Raw genomic sequence first — 19,048 nt, 5'->3', positions numbered from 1 at the left:
CTCTTGGACGTCTGAGCTGAATTAAAGGGTCAACGCGACGGGCTCCTTACGTAGGGGTCGCTGGCGCATTCCGGCGGCAACACAAAGGACTGCCCTACCGGGCTTTCGTAGAAATCGGTAGCCCAACATTACTTCCGGGGCCGGACGGCGCCTGCGCGTCGCGCAGCCTAGTGCGTAATATCAGGCGCCGACCCAGCCTAGAGCTGCCAGCCTCAGCTCTAATGCTTGGAGGCCTCGCGGCTAGAGCGGCTCGGTCAGCTCGCCTACTCCCGGCTAGAGCGCCGCTTCCGTACAGATCCGCGTGTGACCTTCCCGCCTGCGGAGCTATGCTGCCGGCGGCGGCTGGCCGCGTGTGGGGGTCGCGGCTTGGGCTGCGGGGAGCAGCGCTCCGCCTTGCCAGGTAGAGTGGGGGGCTCTGGAGCGCTGTGGCCGGGGCGGCGGGCCGGAGCAGGTCCGGAGGGCGCGGGTGGCGGGCGCATGGCCACCTTCCGCGGCCCTGCTGGTGGGGCGTGGAGAGGACGGCTCGGCCTGGGCGACCTTGGGCACGGGTACCTAATGTCTCAAGCTTCCCGCCCCTGCGACCCCCGCCGTGGACGGCAGCGTAGCCCGAGCCCGGAGCCTTGGAATGCTTGGTGCAGCAGAATGCTCCCGCTAGGCTGATGTATTTCATTCAAGCAGAAGCTTGCAGTTTCCGGCAGGATTGCCGGCATAATCTTGTGGGGTTCCGAGACTCTTTGGGAAATGTTGAGGAGCTTGGAAGGTCCCTTTTAGCCTCGGCTGGTGAATTCTGGCCCCAGTGGTGGAGGACTGAGCACATGGACCATTTGCGCCCTCCGGTCTCTGCGTCTCTCCTTTTTGCGGGTCTGCATGACTGATGTCTGTCTGCATGGGGGGCTAGGCAACAGGTCCCCGGCGTCTGTGCAGCGCGACAGTTGAGGAGCAGCAGCCACCGAAGGAGTGAAGCCCTCGCGGGTGCCCCTCTGGATAATGCTCCCAAGGAATACCCTCCCAAGATCCAGCAACTGGTCCAAGATATCGCCAGCCTCACGCTCCTGGAGATCTCAGACCTCAATGAGCTCCTAAAGGTATTGGGAGAGCTCTCCACAGACTGGGACTAAGGTCCCTGTCTTCTATTTGTATTTTGGGAGTTTGGTATTTTGCCAAACCAGGGTCAGAGGTCCCTGTCTCTTCTAGATGCGTTCTGGGAGTTTGGCAAATTGTCAGATGTGCTTTTTCTAGATGTCAGAGCCAAGTAGGCTTGTGCCTTCTTTATGAAGAACAACCAGCCACTGAAACTTCTCTTGTGTCCCACAGAAAACATTGAAGATCCAGGATGTTGGCCTTATGCCAATGGGTGGCATGATGCCTGGTGCCGTCCCTGCCGCAGCAGCAGCCCCTGAGGTGAGCCTAGGCAACAGAAGGAGCCATTTCCGTGTGCCTAGTTACTGTTGACCTCAGCATGTGACATATTTCTGTAGCTTCTGCTTGGGTCTGTAGCTGTCATTAGTGTGTCCCCTTGTGGGCTCCCCCGCAACACCTCTGGGAACACCGCTCACTGCCAGAGGCTGTATGTATGTGTATGGGTGTGTACACGTTACAGCTCATGAGGAGGGGTAAAAGAGGACTCCTTTCAGGAATTCTCTCCTTCCATGGTGGGTCCTAAGAACACTCATGTCCCAAAGCTTCTACACTCTGCCCTAGGCTGGTGTGTAGACCTTACCTCATAAAGAAGACATGTCATATGACGAGTTCGTCAGACAGCAGTGCCATGAGTGCTGCTGAGGGAAGTAGGCAAGGCGCAGGGATGTGGTCCTAGCGTGCCTGCTTCCCGTGTGAGGTGCGCTTTGGCTTGGAGACCAACAGGCAGGCAGCTGAAGTTGGGTAGAGGGCTGGAATTTCAAGGAAGGCCTCCACAGGCTGACATTGAATGAAACCTGACAAGAAAGAGGGGCATTCCTCACAGATCTAGCTGACAAGGGTCTCCAAGCAATCTGTAAAATCTGAGTAGGGTCCAGGTGTGGTGGCCTACACCCCTAATGCCAGCACTTGGAGGTAGAGGTGGGCGCATCTCTGTGAATTCTAAACCATCCAGGACTAGATTCAAGCCTAATGTTTTGTTTTGTTATAGGATTTATTTTTATTCGTGTGTGTATGTATATGTCTGTCCGTGTGCCCACATGTATGTGGGCACCTGAGGAAGCTAGAAGAGGATGTTGGATCCCTTCAAAGTGGAGTTAAAGGCCCTGTGACCAGCCTCATGTGACATGGGTGCTGGGAACTAAACCCCTGTTCGTTTGAAAGAACAACATACACTCCTAACCCCTGAACTGTTTCACTTCTGAAGCGAGGGTTGGATTCGTTGTCTAAGCTGGAGTGCTGTTGCTGTTGTGTCCTCTATCAGGAAGCAGACACAATCCAGGCATGCCCTGGACGGTAGGACTGACCGTGGGCTCACCTGCCCCACTGTGAGCCAGCTTGGAAGGATGGGGTTTAAAATGGTTGTCATTTAGCCAGGCGGTGGTGGCGCACACCTTTAATCCCAGCACTCAGGAGGCAGAGGCAGGCGGATCTCTATGAGTTCGAGGCCAGCCTGGTCTACAAGAGCTAGTTCAAGGACTGCCGTGAAACTCCAAAAAGAAAGGGAAAAAGTTGTCATTATTGACACATAGGTTTTGTTCACTGAGGACTGAGAGTCCTGTTTTTTTCCATAACTTTTTTTATCTCCAAAGTGTTTATTCTCCCTGCCTCATAAGTACAATTGCTTGTTACCTGTGCGTGTTTGCGTGTGCCCGTGGGAGCCTCACCTGTGCGTGCTTGCGTGTGTTCCCGTGGGAGCCTCACCTGTGCGTGCTTGCGTGTGTTCCCGTGGGAGCCTCACCTGTGCGTGCTTGCGTGTGTTCCCGTGGGAGCCTCACCTGTGTGTGCTTGTGTGTGTTCCCGTGGGAGCCTTACCTGTGCGTGCTTGCGTGTGTTCCCGTGGGAGCCTCACCTGTGCGTGCTTACGTGTGTTCCCGTGGGAGCCTCACCTGTGTGTGCTTGCGTGTGTTCCTGTAGGAGCCTCAGGAGCCACTCACCTTATTTTGAAACATGGTCTCAGTTGGCCTGGAGTAACGAGACTTTTTCTGTTCTGCCAGTCAGCTCCCAAACAATGACACGGCTTATTATGAAAATTCAGCCTTAGCTTAGGCTTGTCACCCTAGTTCTTTTAACTAAATTAACTCATTTATATTAATCTGCATTTTGTCACATGACGTTACTTCTCTTTCATCTTGCACTTCCTGTTTCCTCTTCGCATTTCCTGCGTGCCTATATTTCTCCTCTTTGTTTCTCTCCCCAGAAATCTCGCTTATACCTCCTGCCTAGCTGTTGGCCCCGCTTATACCTCCTGCCTAGCTGTTGGCCAATCAGCATTTTATTGCACCAATCAGCAATATATCTTCACACACTATTCTATATCCTACAACAGCCTGGAACTTGCTTAGGGCCATTAACACCCTCCTGTCTACCTCGTCAGTGCTGGGGTTACAGGCACAAGCCGCCATGCAGGGGCCTCAGGGATCGGGCTCAGGTCCTCACAGTTGCAAGGCAAACCCTTCACCAGCTGAGCCATCTATTCAACCCCACAAATTACAGTTTAATGAGAAGTAAAGTGAACTGGGCGGTGTAGCACACCTTTAATCCCAGCACTCGGGAGGCTGAGGCAGGTGACCTCTGAGTTCTAGAGAGGGCTGGGGTAAAATGTCAGGAGATAGAAGGAGTGTGCAGCTTGTTTCAGGGCCTTGCCCTGTGGGGAGGTAGAAGCAGAGCTGACTGAAAGATAGGGGTCTGGTACAGCTTTGTAGAGGGCAGATCTCAGAAGCTGTTGACTTGCTCCAGGTCTTGGTGGGACAGCCTTTCCTCATCCTTCCTCTCCCTACCTCTTTCCACACCCTAAGGTGGCTGAGGCAGAAGACATCCCCAAACAGAAAGAGCGGACACACTTCACCGTCCGCCTGACAGAAGCAAAGCCCGTGGACAAAGTGAAACTCATCAAGGAGATCAAGAACTACGTCCAGGGCATAAACCTTGTGCAGGTGGGGCCCGTTCTGAGCCTTCGCCTATGCTGGGTGAAAGTTCCCGGGCACTGACCTTTTTAGGATGGGCTTCGCTATGGCAATAAGTGCTGCAAGCTTCTTACTGCTGTCTCTTTTTAGGCCAAGAAGCTAGTGGAGTCCCTGCCCCAGGAAATCAAAGCAAACGTGGCCAAAGCCGAGGCCGAAAAGATCAAAGCAGCCTTGGAAGCAGTGGGTGGCACTGTGGTTCTGGAGTGACACCCCCGTTCCGAGGACTTTTGGACTGTGTCCCTGGGACCTGGGCAAGGCCCGCTCACCCCTGCTTCACTCCCAGGTGGGGTGTTGGGAGCAATAGCTGCTAACACTGGAGACCGAGTTCTGGGAGAGAGACAGGACGGACCTACTGTGATGGGGAGGCCCGCCACAGCTGTGCAGAGCTCTCCTGATTGCCTGGAGAGCTTACAGAGTGAACACGCCCCTGTGGCTACTGAGAAAATACACTGTTGAGGCTGGGTGTGTGTGGTGAGTGGTGTGTGTGCCCGGGGTTAGTGGCACAAAGGGTCATCTAGAGGCGTGTGTGTGTCCTGGACCTTCCTCAGGCTGTCTGCCCCTGCCTGTCCTCCTTGTTGGTGATGTTTGAGGCTCTACAGCCATCCATCACTTATATTGTGCAGAGACCTGCCCGCTGATCCCCACGGCAGGTTTGTGTCCACACAGGCGTAGCAAGGGCTGGTATGCAGCTCGAGTTGGGGATGGGTGTGATCTGAGATTTGAATGTGGAATTTTTGTTTAGATGCTTGGAGTTTGAAAAGTAACAAAGTGTAATAGTGACCCAACCTACCAACACAGTCCGAGTCCAACATTGCCCCAGTTAGGGTGGGTGGAGGCTGAGCTATTAACCCTAATGCCCAAGGGGGTTTGTGCATGCTGGGATAACCACCCTTAACTTGCGGGACAGGAGTTCTGGCTAATGCACCAGACCAGGGCAAGGTGGCAGAAGGGTCTTATATTTGCAGGTCTTGGAAGACCTGACTAAGCCTGAGGTGGATCACCCCACGTGTGGGGTGTGGAGTGGCTATTTTTGTTCCTAGACCTCAGCAGAGCCTGGGAGAGGAACAGAAGTTTCTTTAGCTGGTCTTACACCTGAGCCCAAATCCTCAGTAGTGTTTGAGAAGGTGCACCCTGGCCTTGGTCCTCCTGTTGGAAGAACTTTTGCAGTTTCTTAGAGAGACCAGGAGAGGGCGATGTGCTCCGCAGTGTTGCTCTGTGGAGCCTCCAGAAACCCGGCAGCCCCACCCAGCTGTGGGCCGGTCCACTTCTCATAACAAGGAAACTGATTTCCCAGGGGACTCCTGGCCTCCGCTACTAGCATTGCCACACTGCTCGGGTTAATGATTCCCCAGCAGCACTTCGGGGTTATCTCCACAAAGGTGGCTACCAGGAGACCTAGGCATGACCTGCCCGGCCCTGCTAATGCCCGGTACTACCTGGGGCAGGTAGTACCCCAGGTTGGGCCTGTCCTGGGGCCTGGAAAGTTCACCTCTGCTCTGAGTCTCCTCTCAGCCGGGACCAGAGTGTATGTGGGCCCTAAATCACTGCGTGTATGTGTTGAGGCCAACCTTAGCTACCCAGTAAGAACCTGTCTCAGATAAAACTGTAGTCCTTAGCTCCTGGCCTTCATCTCCCATGGATTGGGGTCCTCTGGTCAGGAATAGATTCCAGCTCTCTCGGAGAAGGGCAGATGCATACATGCGTATCTGTAGTCATCTCCATTCTGATAATCAGATGAGACTAGACAGCTGTGGGCATAGCTTTGTTCCTGTGCCGAGTTGCCTTTGTGGCCTTGAAGGCCATTCCACTGCTTTTTAAGTTTCTGGGAAGATCAGTCAAGCCCGAGCCTACCCTGACCCTCAGTCCTGTGGCTCAAGGTGTTTCACCCAGTACCTCTCAGTTCCTGGGCAGGGCTGGTCTGTATCAAGACCAGTTGCTGTTTCTGGTCTCTCAGCAACCTATAGAGCTGACCTGGGATGAGACCTGCCTATCCCCAAGGTGTACACGGTCCCCTACCAGCTGCAGGAGAGGAATGGATCCAGTGCAAAGTGACCCTAACCACCTTGCTATAGACTGCATCCCCAAGTGTGGTGTGCCCTGGGCATGGGAAGGAAGGCCAGGACAGCACCACCCCAAGTGAGATGCCAGGAGATCCCCCATCATGTTACCCTGGTGCCCTGACAATGAGCATCTCAGCATGGGAGGCCACCTGGGGTTCTGAAAGACACAATTTGCTCAGTTCTGCGTCCCTGCTGTGAAGCTGGGCACTGGTTGGCAGGACTGGATAAAGCAGGGCAGGAGCTGTTTGCTGGGTGTTTCTCTGCATCGGGTAGAGACCAAGTCAGAACTGCAGGCGAGGTCTTACTCATATAGCCAGACTTAAAGCAGCTTTGGGACTTGGAATTCACCTTGCCCAGCAGGTGCACCCTTGGGCTAGGAGCATACACGGGTTTCTTTGCCAGTTGTTGGGAGGTGGATATGGACTTCTGGTCTGGCAGATTGGAGCTGCCTCCTAGGAGTCTGAGCCAGTAACCAACCGTGAAGACTTCACAGCTCAGAACCTTCTCCATGGCGGCCGCCTAGGGCTGTGTCCACAGCAAGGCTTGAGCCGAGTTGCACTTGGCAGGGACTCACTGGGTGTGTGGCATGGGGGAGGAGCACCGCTATCCTTCACTAAGAGTCTTTTGTCCGTGGTTTCTATTTAATTTGCAACCCGGCCCCAAGAAGGTTTCCATCCCCCTACATCTGGGCGGGGGCTGGACTCTGGTCGGGGGGACGGGGGACAGAGGTCCATTGCTGCAGCACGTGTCCTTTGCCTGGGTAGCACACGAGTCAGCGCCAAGGTGCAAGTTCAGACTAGGGCTAGGGGGGCTGGTAAGAAACCAGCCTCCCGATGGGTGGAGGATGGCAGACCACCTTCGGATCTGCGACCCAAGCCATAATCTAGAGAGCGGAGGTGACTATGGACTAGCTCCAGGGGTTTCACGGTCGTCTGCGGCGGACCCCCTACCTCTGCCCCTTGCAGCCACCGCTTTAAGAGGGCGGGCGGAGCTTCCCAAGGCCGGAGTTCTGTCGCGGGTGGAGTCCACCAGGCCCCGCCCATGGGGCCGCGCGGGCGCATTGGCTGCACCAGGCGCGGGCGCTCGGTGGCACTTTGAACCGGGTGTCAGGAGGCTGGAACCGGAGTTGTGGTGCTGACCCAGGTCGCTGCTGCTCTGGCCATGGCCGAAGCACGGGCATCTCGCTGGTACTTTGGGGGACTGGCCTCCTGCGGGGCCGCCTGCTGCACGCACCCGCTGGACCTCCTCAAGGTGAGCCTGAGTTTCAAGGCCGAGCGTGCGCGTAAGCCCAAGGCGCCGGGGACCGTCCCCGGCCTGGCGCCCACAGGATGCCTACTGCGGCCGCCTACTGCGCACCCGGTAATTACCGCCACGCTGGCCTGAGCCCCGGCCGCCCTGCTCTGCGCCGTCGGGCTTGGGCCTGCAGGCGCCACTACGCTCGTCTCCCAGTAGGCAGCGGTGGAAAATCCCCGGGGACCCTCTGCAGATGGCTCTCTCGGGGGACAGGCGACGGGGACATCCCCGCTCCTCAGCTTACCAGCTGGTTCTCCCCCATCTTTAACAGATGGCTGTCTGTCCCGCCTCTACGCTGCGCTTTAATACCCGGGTGAACTCGGCCGTTCCGAGCCATTTCTCGGCGGCAAACATTCTACAACTCTGGTTAGAAGTTGAGGGTAGAGTTGCAGGGGACAGAGGTGTTGAAACTTAAAGACCAGCCTGGTCCCAGCAGCAGAGCTCCCCGGCCTGCTTAGCACCACCTACGGTGCGGGGTGAAAGTGAGGGCGATGGGCTAGGTGGTGCTGTGACCTCGGTCATCCGGTTCCGCCTGAACTGGTGCTACGTTAGGAGCAGCACGCCCCAGGTGAGCGAGGAGACCCTGCGTTCACCGGGCTCTGCCCAAAGAGACTAACCGGCTCAGCACGAGAAACAACCCAGCACTCGAGAGGCAGAGTTCCAGGCTAGCCTGGTCTACAGAGCGACTTCCAGGATGGGCCAGGGCTACACAGAGAGATCTTGTCTCTAACCATAGCTCCTCAAAGGAAAAAAAAACAAATGAGACACGTGGGTTTGTGGGGTTTTTGTCTTTTCTTTCTGCTTAAAAATAAACGCTTATAGAGCAAACTAAGACAGCACTCTTCCTGTTCCCCAGGGCCAGGGAAGTCCCAGGGGATTTTTTCCCCCTGATTCTTTGTTTATTCAGAGAGCAAAGATTTGGATCCCTCTACCCAGGGGGCTCTGACTGCCATTTCCCCCAAGCCCCACGTTGGACTGGCCTCTGAGGTCTGAGCTGGTGATCCAACCACTTGAGACTTCCAGGCTCGTTTCTGTCTCTGCCTGGGACCCTGCTTCCTAAGAAAGGCTGTCGCTTTTCTTTCTTTCTTGTTTGTTGCCCAGCCACTGCAGGTGGTGTAATAGCAGGAGAACTGATTACTGTTAGAGCGACTTCTTTTTTTTTTATTTTTTATTTTATTTTTTTAAAATATTTATTTATTATGCATACAATAGACTGTCTGTGTGTATACCTGCAGGCCAGAAGAGGGCACCAGACCCCATTATGAGATGGTTGTGAGCCACCATGTGGTTGCTGGGAATTGAACTCAGGACCTTTGGAAGAACAGGCAATGCTCTTAACCTCTGAGCCATCTCTCCAGCCCCCTATTAGAGCGACTTCTTGAGGATATTTTCCTTTCCTGGCTGTGCCTGTACCTGCAGCCTTCTCCATCATGGGGGTCAGGCTCGATGGCTACACTAGGCCTGGGCCCTGAGGGCCTCTCAAACACCCCACTCCTAGCCTGTCCTCTTGAGTGTTGACCGACTGTGACATAAAAGTCTCATAAAAGTCTCAGGTGGTTGTTTATTGTCCGAGCTCCTCTGCTTCTCAGCCCTGCCCCCACTCAGGTGTTCCCTTGGAGGAATGGTGCCTGGAGGACCAAGAAAAGCTGCCATGGAAGCCGGGACACCCCTGCTGGACCCGTGCCAGTAGACAGGCGGTGCCCAGCCACAGAGGAGGCAGTGGTCAGGGTGTTCCAACAAGCATTGCTCACAGAGACATTGGAAAACTTGTGTGCAAAAACAGGATCTTACTGTACTTGAGACTGTCCTCAAACTCAGCATCCTCCTGCCTCAGTCACCTGAATAGTTAGAGTCACGTGCCTGAGTTACTTTGCCAACTTTAAAACTTGTTTTGGAGTTCCTCCGTGTGTGCCCTTTGCCCTGACTTGGTCCCCTCATATACAGGGGCAATTGCCCTCAGAGCCACCACCCCCTGGATAGGCGGCTTAAACCCTCTGTCCCTCTTGACCCACATACTGCAAGGTGACACTCCTGTTGCTGAGAATCAAGCCTCCTCCACGATCTTAGCTGTTTTCCTTTCTGCATGAGTGTGACCAGGCCTGAGCCGCACTTGGCTGTGGGCAGGCTTCTTTGGGAACTGATACAAAAATGCTCAGAACCGGGTCTCCTGAGCCTGAACGTAGGCCACCGATAAGGGGGTGGGAGTGAGAAAAGGCCCTGAGAACAGTAACTGTCCTTACCACACAATGAAAGGGAACCATTGCAGGCCTAGGACCAGCCTTAGATCCTCTGGGGTCTCTCTACTGCCCCTGTCTCATTTTCCTCACCTCAGCTGGGAGGTGGTGGCGCACGCCTTTAATCCCAGCACTCAGGAAGCAGAGCCAGGCAGATCTCTGTGAGTTCGAGATCAGCCTGGTCTACAAGAGCTAGTTCTAGGACAGGCTCCAAAGCTACAGAGAAACCCTGTCTCAAAAAACAAAAACAAACAAAAAGCTTTCTCCCCTCTAGGTCCATAGCGGGTGGACCTGGAAAAGACTGATCCTTGAAATGGCCTCAGCAGAGCTCTTAGGCCCAGGCAGCCATCTCATTGCTCTGCTCTGTGAGAACCTGACCCTACCCTTCCTGCCTGTGCACAGGTGCACCTACAGACGCAGCAGGAGGTGAAGCTACGCATGACGGGAATGGCGCTGCAGGTGATCCGAACCGACGGCATCCTGGCGCTCTACAACGGCCTGAGCGCCTCACTGTGTAGGCAGGTGTGTGCACAGGTCTTGGCTCGCTGTCAGGGCTCATGACCCACAACGTTCTTCCTTTCTCTCTTGTTGACCTCAGCTTCCTAGGTCTTGGCACCAGCCTCTCAGGTCCTGCTTCTGGGACTCAGTCCTGTGAAGGAGCCTTAGGGAGCTCCAGCTGCTTTTTCTTCCCCTTTCAGAGTTATTACAGAAAAGACTCAGGCTGGGTATGGGGCAGGGCCATCCACTTTCAGATGGGAAAACTGAGGCTAAGGACAGCTGGGGACAGCACCTCTGGCTTGTGAATTGGCTTGGCTGCTTGTAAGCCGAGTGACCTTAGAACAGCCACTCGAAGTCCCACGGCCCATGGGACAATGGCTGGACTGGGTGGAGTGCCCAGTCCTCTGAGCCAGGCCCCCTCCCCAGATGACCTACTCCCTGACTCGGTTCGCCATCTACGAGACCATGCGGGACTACATGACCAAGGACAGCCAGGGGCCTCTCCCCTTCTACAGCAAGGTGTTGCTGGGCGGCATCAGTGGTGAGCACTGGGTAGTCAGGGCAAGGGCCGGGCAGAGGCCCAGGACGCAGGGAACCATCACATATTGGCCTTGGCGTTTGTGTCACCACAGGTTTAACCGGAGGCTTCGTGGGGACCCCAGCAGATTTGGTCAACGTCAGGTTTGTATGAGCCTCTCGTCCCTCAGGGTCACGGGCTCCCTTGTCCCGAGCAGGCAAGCCCTGCTCAGGTTCCTCCTGAACTCTGCGGTACACTCAGCTTGGGGCAAGCCGCGCAGACTCTAAGCCTGGGTTTGTGGAGGAGCCAAGTCCTGTGCTCCTACCCCGAACTCACGTAGGCGGCCCTGCGCTGTTGACCCTGGTCAGTGAGCTGACCTGGGGCCTAGGGGCTCACCCGTCCCGGCCTGTTCTTCTGTTGTTTCAGGATGCAGAATGACATGAAGCTGCCCCTGAACCAGCGGCGCAAGTGAGTAGGAGACGGGCTTTGTCCCAGTGCGGGAGGGTAGGACCGGGAGGCCCCTCCAGGGAGGACCCCTGAGTAGCTCTGCTCTGACTTAACCAGGACTCCCATACTGCACGGGGGTTTTGTGGAAGAGGGAGCTGGTGACTTAGATAACACGCTACCCTGGGGTCACTAAGGGGTGTCCCTTGGTCCCTCTAAGACCTTTAGGTTCTTATGGGAAGATTCTCACTAGGATGAGGGCCAGTCCCCATATCTACCTTCTGGAATTTGCTGACACAAGGACTGTTGTCTAGGGCTGGGCCTCTTTGTAGCTGAGGATAGCCCAAATCAGTGCAGGGCCACCCAAGCCTCAAAGCCCATGGAGGAAGGTACATGAAAGAACGGCTTACAGCCAGGAGGCCAGGGTAAAAGCGGCCCTCTTCTTCCACCCCAGGCCAGCCACAGGCACAGGGAGCTTTGGGGTCGGGGGTCTTCTGCGGCCTTTGTCCTTCCATGGAGTACCCTTCCATTCTCATTATTATCCCTCTTTCCTTCACCCTTGAGGAGCCAGGCTGTTTCTTGTCCCGCCTCCCCCACTTTTGCTCGGACTCTCCTTGAGCCCCAGGTCTTCCTAGCGTGGCCTCCACAAAGCTAGGCTGGTCCAGTTTCTTATTTTCATTTTGGGATAGGGTCTCGCTCTGTACGTGTGCTACCGGGCCTGGCTAGTTTCTGGCTTCTTGTTGGTTCCCGCTTGGGTTCTCCAGCCCAGAGGGCGGGTGATAATCTATGCTGGAAGCCACAGCAAGCCTGGGATCCTGTGGGGAAGTGGAACCTCCATCCAAGGAGCAGCAGGGCAGACCACCAAAGCTTTGCCCACAGGAGTCACTTCCTGAGCTTTCCCTGGGAGAGGCTTACAGGCCTGTGAAATACCCCCATTGGGTATGACGCCACGCCAGAGTCCTGTGGCCCACAGTGGGGACGTGGCCTCTCTGGCGTCTAAGGCATGCCCTGAGAACACGTGGTAAATCTCACTGACCTGTCTCTGCCACCGACAGCTACTCTCATGCCCTGGATGGTCTGTACCGTGTGGCCCGTGAAGGTGAGAGGAGAGGAAGTTTACATTGTTGTAAATGTATGAATTTGAATACATATTTACATATGTACTCAGTGTGCCTGAGCTAGTGGGCTTGGGGTGGAAAAGCAGCCTGGGGGGGGGGCAGGCAGGGTGGGGAATGAAGTGCCACATAGGGGCTGATGTTGCCCCTCGATTCCTCCTGCAGAAGGCCTGAAGAAGCTCTTCTCCGGAGCAACCATGGCATCCAGCCGTGGGGCCCTCGTCACTGTGGGCCAGGTGGGTTCCTGTGCAGAACAGGGCTTGCGGACAATATCTCTGACCTCTGTCCTCAGGGATCACAGAACACAGCAGCGGGCACTGGGGACCTTGGGGAGATGCCCGCTGTCCTGGGGAGGGGTGGGCAGCCTGCATCTGACCCTCACCTGCGTGTCCAGGTGTGGTGATGGAGTCACTGGGGACCCTGTCTGCTCTCCCCAGGTCTGGGAGCTTGTCTTTAGCCATACTGTCCCTGTTCCTTCCTGCAGCTGTCCTGCTATGACCAGGCCAAGCAGCTGGTCCTCAGCACTGGGTACCTGTCTGACAACATTTTCACCCACTTCGTCTCCAGCTTCATTGCGGTAAGTGCCCCCAGCGGGGTTGGAGGAGGCTGAGGGTGGGTGGAGCGAGCCTGGTGCAGCCTCTCTGAGGGCATGTTTGGGAACCAAGTTCACAGGTTAGCCCAGGCCGGGATAATTCCTGTTCACCTCTCCTGGGGACTCAGGTCTTGGCAGCACTGGATCACTTGGGGATGGGGCAAAGGGCTTTTTTAAAGGTATCCCGTGGGCAGTGAGGGTTTGGGAGTGCCTGAAGGCCCATTGGTGACAAGTTCCCTCCCGCAGGGCGGGTGTGCCACATTTCTGTGCCAGCCCCTGGATGTGCTAAAGACACGCTTGATGAACTCTAAGGGCGAATACCAGGTAAAGACTGGCGCAGGCTCCAGGGCTGGCCGGAGCTCCTGCCATCTACCGCCATTCTCTGGAGCCAGGACCCTCTCAGCTGCAGCCCTCATGGGGGCCCAGGGACAAGGCTGTTGTCCCCTGTTCCCTTCTAGATGCTTGACTCTGGGTAGCACTTGCCTCAGGGTGGGGCTGTACTTTCCCCGAGGCCTCGGTTTCTCCTTTAGATTTCTTCACTGGTTAACAGGGAAGCTTTTCACGCGGTCAGTAGAATCTAGCCTGTGTGTGGCCGGCGCCTTAAGAGCCATCTGGCTGACTTTCTTCGGCGGCCCATCAGCTTGGCCTATGTGACTTTTCCTCTTCTGTCCCCTTGATGTCACAGCCTGAGCTGCTCTCATTTCGGCCCCTGTCACATTCCCGGGAGCCCTCAGAGCCACCATGCCCTCCTCCTACCTAGAGAGTTAATCTGTGCGTTTGATGTGCATTTGAGTGTCCTTCACTGTCTCTGTAGGGTGTCTTCCACTGTGCCATGGAGACAGCAAAGCTCGGACCGCAGGCCTTTTTCAAGGTGGGCTGGGGCAGTGGGGCTGAGCCGTGGGGGAGCAACTGGGCCGGGTCTCCCTGGTCCTGATGTCGCCACCTCTGGTGTCCTCCTCACCCAGGGCCTCTTTCCTGCGGGCATCCGCCTCGTCCCTCACACTGTGCTCACCTTCCTGTTCCTGGAGCAGCTCCGGAAGCACTTTGGCATCAGGGTGCCAACCTGACATCACCAGAGATACCTGGGCCGCGCTCAGTCACTGTGCTGAGCTCCTTGGAAGAGTGGGAGGGGAGGGGACTCCTCTTCCTGGCCTGGGCCCGTGCTGTATCCCCAGCAGGCTTCTGTTCTCCCACCCTTGGGCTGGCTAGGCCTCCGACCCTGCCTAAACCAGGGTTTAATTCAGTGGCCTTTGTCCCTTCCTTAGGCCCACTGGGGTGGAACCTCTGCCCTCCTTGCTCGCAGACTCTTCCCCGTACAGGGCTTTTGCCCTGTATCCACCCCATGATTCGTTCAGGAGAAGAAGTCTGGCTCAGGCTGGCATTGCTGTCCCCGCCTCCCTGGCCGCTCTGCTGCCCTGCCCTGCCTGGCAAGCAGGAGGAAGCTGACCGCTTCCCACTCCCAGCTGGCCCTCTGTACACTGAGCAGAACCTAGTCAGTGTGGCAGGGTACAGACCATGGCAGTTTAGCACGCAGACACTTTTGTCTTGAGAGGGACCGTCGTGTAGTGTTCTTGAAGGCAGTACCTTCAGGAAAGGGAGCAGCAGTGAGAATCACCACAGTTGCCATGACAGTGGAGTCCAGAGAAGGTGCCTGGGGTTCCCTTGGGCACCTGTTACCTGCAGCCTTGGCTGCTTTGATGGTCAGTTTTGTCGAACCCTCCCACTCAGCAGCTACTACCCTCGTCAGGAACTGGCTGTGTCCCTCGCTGTGCCCTCCCGTGCCTGGGGACTGGGGGGGGGGTGCTGGCAGAGCTGGAGCCATGACGGCTTGTATGTGCCCTCCAGGGATTTGTCTTCCTATTAAATAGCAGTGGTCACCCTCACCATCCCCAGGCTTCAGCCTGTCTTCCCCCAGATGGGGTTGGGTGCTCTTTGCCCATTTCCCCCTCTCAGTCCCTTGGGCATTGGGTCCTCACCCAGGAGGTGGCAGTGGGCCCAGGGACACCCTTCTTCAGGATCTAATAAACCAAGTGGCCTGGGAGACCTTCGTGTCTTCCCTACACGCTCCTCACCTACTCCAGGCTGCTAACTGTTCTCTGATTAGCACAAAGCATCTATCAAATCAGGGTCACCTTCTTCCAGGGGGAGAGCCTATGAGAAGAAGGCTTAGAGGTCGGTAAGAAGAGAGAAAGGGTCGCCTTAACCAACAGTAGTAGGGGCCTCTAGAGTCAATTCCCTTGCTGTCAGTCACAGGCCAGCAAACCCAGGAGAGCTGGGGATGCCCTGGGGTCCACAGAGAGCAAACAGACTGGAACCAGGGGTATTCTAGATGTATAAGCAGGAGCAAGATGCCAGCTAGGGGTGCCAGGGCCACCATTCTGAATGTCCCAAAGTCATTCTCAGTAAAGCAGGTGCTTGCATTAGAAAAAATCCAATGAAGCCATAGCCCAGGTACTGTTGTATCATAGGTATAAACACTTCAGTGGACACCCCTGAGAACACTATATTTGCCAAAGCTACAATTGTAATTTGTTACCCCTGAAAAGTGTAATGTGAGCTGGAAACATAATGGTACATAGTAGTCTTGGAACTCCAGATACCGGCTGGCTCGACTGTGAGCGTTTCAGTCTCTACGGGGCTGGAGATCAGACCCTGGGCTTTATGCTTACTAAGTAAACACTGAGCTGCATTCCCAGCCTTGCTGTGTGCCTCCAACTGAAGGGGCTGCAGTCCCAGCTAGTCCCCAACGTGTTATCCTCCTGCCTCAACTACAAAGATGACAAGTGTGGACAGGTTCAATGTCAGAAGTAGGTTTGTGCAGGGTGTGGTGGCTCACGCCTGTGGTTCCTGCACCAAGGGCTCCAGGTGCTGGCTACTGACTGAGGTCCTGACTCGGTGGGTTGGGATGGGCTTGTAAGTGGTACCACAAGGTCCAACCCTAAAGCCAGGGGAGAAAACTAGGGTCCCACCCGTTGGTCACAAAGCCATTACGTCATCATGGGCAGGCTAGGCATCCTGCCTTCGAGTGTGAGGTGGGAGTCACAGATAGTAGAACTGTAGCTTAGGAGCCCGCTCTTGTGGTTCTTCAAAAGGGCTGTTTCTCCAGACCCCAGCCAAGAACTCTTCTAAACCAGAAACCACTGACCGTTCATGCTCATTAGATTTGGAGCCCAGAACAGATCATACCCATGAGACCCAGGCCTCTGGGAAAGCCAATATACACCTAACCTCCCTTCCTCACGATCAGCCCTGCTCAGCAAAGCCTCCCTGGAGGCAGGAAAGTACCCAGTCTGGTTTGATGGGGTTAGGCCTGGCAACAGGCCCTGCAGGGCAGGGTGCGAATAGCCGATCCTATTGCATTGGCAAGCTCCAGGTAGGTCTAAAGAGACGCTGTCCCCAGAGGGTGGGGAGAGGAAGACTCTGAACACTGACCTCTGACTTCTAAACACATGTACATGGGCAAGTGCACCCTCGCACATGCAAAAGGCACCATGAAAGTTGCCCCCGTGTTCAGGGATGAAGTTGGTCCCTTACCTCACACACACACACTTAGCAGCTCACAGGCCCACAGGCAAGATGTCAGATGCAGCTCACCCACTGGTTAAGAGTTCAGTCCCTAGTCCACATGTCAGGTGGCTCTGGTTCCAGGGGACCGGGTACCTTCTGGTCTCAGGGACCAGCACACATGTGACAACACACACATACTTATCTGATATCAGATATAATCAGCACTAACGGAAGCAGGTGAAAAGCTGTCCTGCTCCTCTGGGGCCTGCCACAGCAAGCAGCTGGTCACACTTTGCCTTTGGTAGAGACTCTCAAAGGAAGAAACAGAAAGATTGCATTCTGCTGGGGAGGCAGGAGTCCGCCCCTTCTTACCAGTGGTCTGGTCACTCCTGTTTTCGGTTGGTCGGGAGTTGGAGTGGAAACAGCAATTAAGGAAGTTGAAATGAACGGTTTTGCTGTTGGTGTCTGTGACTTCTTGTGGAGCAGTCTCTCTGTCTCTCGCTTCTTTGCTCTCCTCGCTTGCTCTCCTGATGCTGGGGGTGGGAACTCTATCTAGCCCGATGTGTGGCAAACCCGTCCCACCCCTAGGCTGTACTCCAGCCAGCTTTTGTTTTAAGATTTATTTATCTATTTTTGTTTTTTCAAGACAGGGTTTCTCTGTGTATCCCTGACTGTCCTGGAACTCGCTCTGTAGACCAGGCTGGCCTCGAACTCACAGAGATCCGCCTGTCTCTGCTTCCTGGGTGCTGGGATTAAAAATGTGCACCACCACCACCCAGCTTTAACTGATTCTTCTTTTTCTTTTAATATTTATTTATTTATATTTTACATACATTGGTGTTTTGCTGTGAGTGTTGGGTCTCCTGGAGCTAGAATTACAGACAGTTATGAGCTGCCATGTGGTTGCTGGGAATTGAACCCGGGTCCTCTGGAAGAGCAGACTGTGCTCTTAACCACTGAGCCATCTCCCCAGCCCTTTAACTGATTCTTTAAAAGTTAAAAAAAAAATGCTTTCCTTGACTTCCAGGCAGAGTTCCAGTACAGCCAGAACAGTTACACAGAGACACACTGTCTCAAAAAACAAAAATTAGCCCTTATCAGCTAATTCTGGGAAAGAGTGGGGCCACCAGGATCCCCAGCTTCTGACGCTCCAGTCTTCCTGGAATTGTTGATAAAGATTTTATCAATAAATAATAAAATAAAGATTTTATTATTGTTTTAGTGTTCTTTTTTGTTTTTGAAACCAGGGCTTGCTATGTATGTAGCCCTGGCTGGCCTCAAAAAGCTACCAAGCCTTTGATTTCAACCTCCCAAACTCTGAGGCTTCAGGCTGCCAAGCCCAGCTCTGTTACTTTTCTAGTTTGGTTTTTGTTTCCTTTGAAACAAGGTATCTGTCTTAGTTAGGGTTTGTATTGCTGTGTTGAAACACCATGACCAAAAGCAATTTGGGTTTATTTGGCTTGTACTTCCCAAGTCAGGACAGGAACTCAAGCAGGGCAGGAACCTGGAGGAAGGAGCAGATGTATGGGCCGTAGAGACCATGACTTGCTCAACCTGCTTTCTTCTCTTTTTTCTTTTCTTTCTTTCTTTCTTTCTTTCTTTCTTTCTTTCTTTCTTTCTTTCTTTCTTTCTTTCTTTCTTTCTTTCTTTTTTTTTTTTTAATTTTTGAAACACAGTTTCTCTGTAGCTTTGGAACCTGTCCTGGAACTAGCACTTGTAGACCAGGCTGGGTTTGAACTCACAGGAATCTGCCTGCCTCTGCCTCCTGAGTGCTGGGATTAAAGGTGTGCACCACCACCCGCCCTGCTCAACCTGCTTTCTTATGGAAGCCAGGACCACCTTCCCAAGGATGACCCCACCCACAATGAACTGGGCCCTCCTTCCCTAAGAAAATGTCCTACAGTCCAATATTATGGAGGCATTTTTCTCAATCAGGGTTCCCTTCTCTCATGACTGTAGCCTGTGTGAAGTTGGCATAAAATTAGCCAACACACGGCTGGAGAGATGGCTCAGTGGTTAAAAGCACTGACCGCTCTTCCAGAGGACTTGGGTTCATTTTTAGCACCCACATGGCTGATCACAAGTGTCTGTAACTCCAGTTCCAGGGGATCTGACACCTTCACATAGACACATCCAGGCAAAACACCAACGCACATAAAAAAAATTAGCCAGCACTATCTCCACACAGCCTACAGGACCCTTGAACTCCAGATCCTCCTGCCTCAGCCCTCCGTGTTCTGGGATCACAGGCATGCACCAACACTCTGACCAGTGTTATCAATAACATTTTAATGTCTTTTTTAAAGATTTGTTTTGTTGGGGTTGGAGAGAGAGATCAATGGTTAAGAGCACTTGCTGCTTTTGCAGAAGACTCAGGTTCATTTCCCAGACCTACCTGACAGCTCACAATGATTTCCCAGCACCCACCTGACAGTTCACAATGATTTGGAACTAGAGTTCTAGAGATCCAACACCAGCTCTGACTTTCTTGGGTACTAGATATGCATGTGGTCCATAGACAAGCATGCAGGCAAAGCACTCATATATGTAAAATAAAATGTTTTTAATTTTTAAATTTATTTTCAATCAGTCTTGATGGTGTATGCCTTTAGTCCCAGGACTTGGGGTGCAAAGGCAAGTGGATCTTTGAGTTTGAGGCCAGCCTACAAAGTGAATTTCAGGACA

The 19,048-nt window shown here is 54.2% G+C and overlaps 2 protein-coding genes across 2 annotated transcripts; both read left to right on the top strand.

Moving 5' to 3' along the window:
• The first annotated feature begins 206 nt into the window (after window positions 1–206).
• Window positions 207–4,564, top strand: Mrpl12 (mitochondrial ribosomal protein L12). Its single transcript, XM_085694259.2, has 5 exons — window positions 207–400; window positions 899–1,085; window positions 1,315–1,401; window positions 3,936–4,073; window positions 4,194–4,564. The coding sequence occupies exons 1-5, from the start codon at window positions 222–224 to the stop codon at window positions 4,308–4,310; spliced, it is 708 nt and encodes a 235-aa protein (XP_085550385.1). The 5' UTR covers window positions 207–221; the 3' UTR covers window positions 4,311–4,564.
• Window positions 4,565–7,226: 2,662 nt separating this feature from the next.
• Slc25a10 (solute carrier family 25 member 10) lies at window positions 7,227–14,931 on the top strand. The gene is made up of 11 exons (XM_048429372.3): window positions 7,227–7,414; window positions 10,093–10,212; window positions 10,615–10,729; window positions 10,821–10,869; window positions 11,132–11,173; window positions 12,205–12,248; window positions 12,430–12,500; window positions 12,749–12,841; window positions 13,103–13,180; window positions 13,671–13,727; window positions 13,822–14,931. Exons 1-11 carry the CDS (start codon window positions 7,325–7,327, stop codon window positions 13,921–13,923), a joined length of 861 nt encoding a protein of 286 aa, XP_048285329.3. The 5' UTR covers window positions 7,227–7,324; the 3' UTR covers window positions 13,924–14,931.
• Window positions 14,932–19,048: the final 4,117 nt, after the last annotated feature.

Source organism: Myodes glareolus, chromosome 9 (genome assembly GCF_982192425.1).
Source record: "Myodes glareolus chromosome 9, mMyoGla1.1, whole genome shotgun sequence".
Classification (NCBI taxonomy): Eukaryota; Metazoa; Chordata; class Mammalia; order Rodentia; family Cricetidae; genus Myodes; species Myodes glareolus.
The sequence above is the reverse complement of the archived record's forward strand: the minus strand, read 5'-3'. Positions and strand labels throughout refer to the sequence as shown.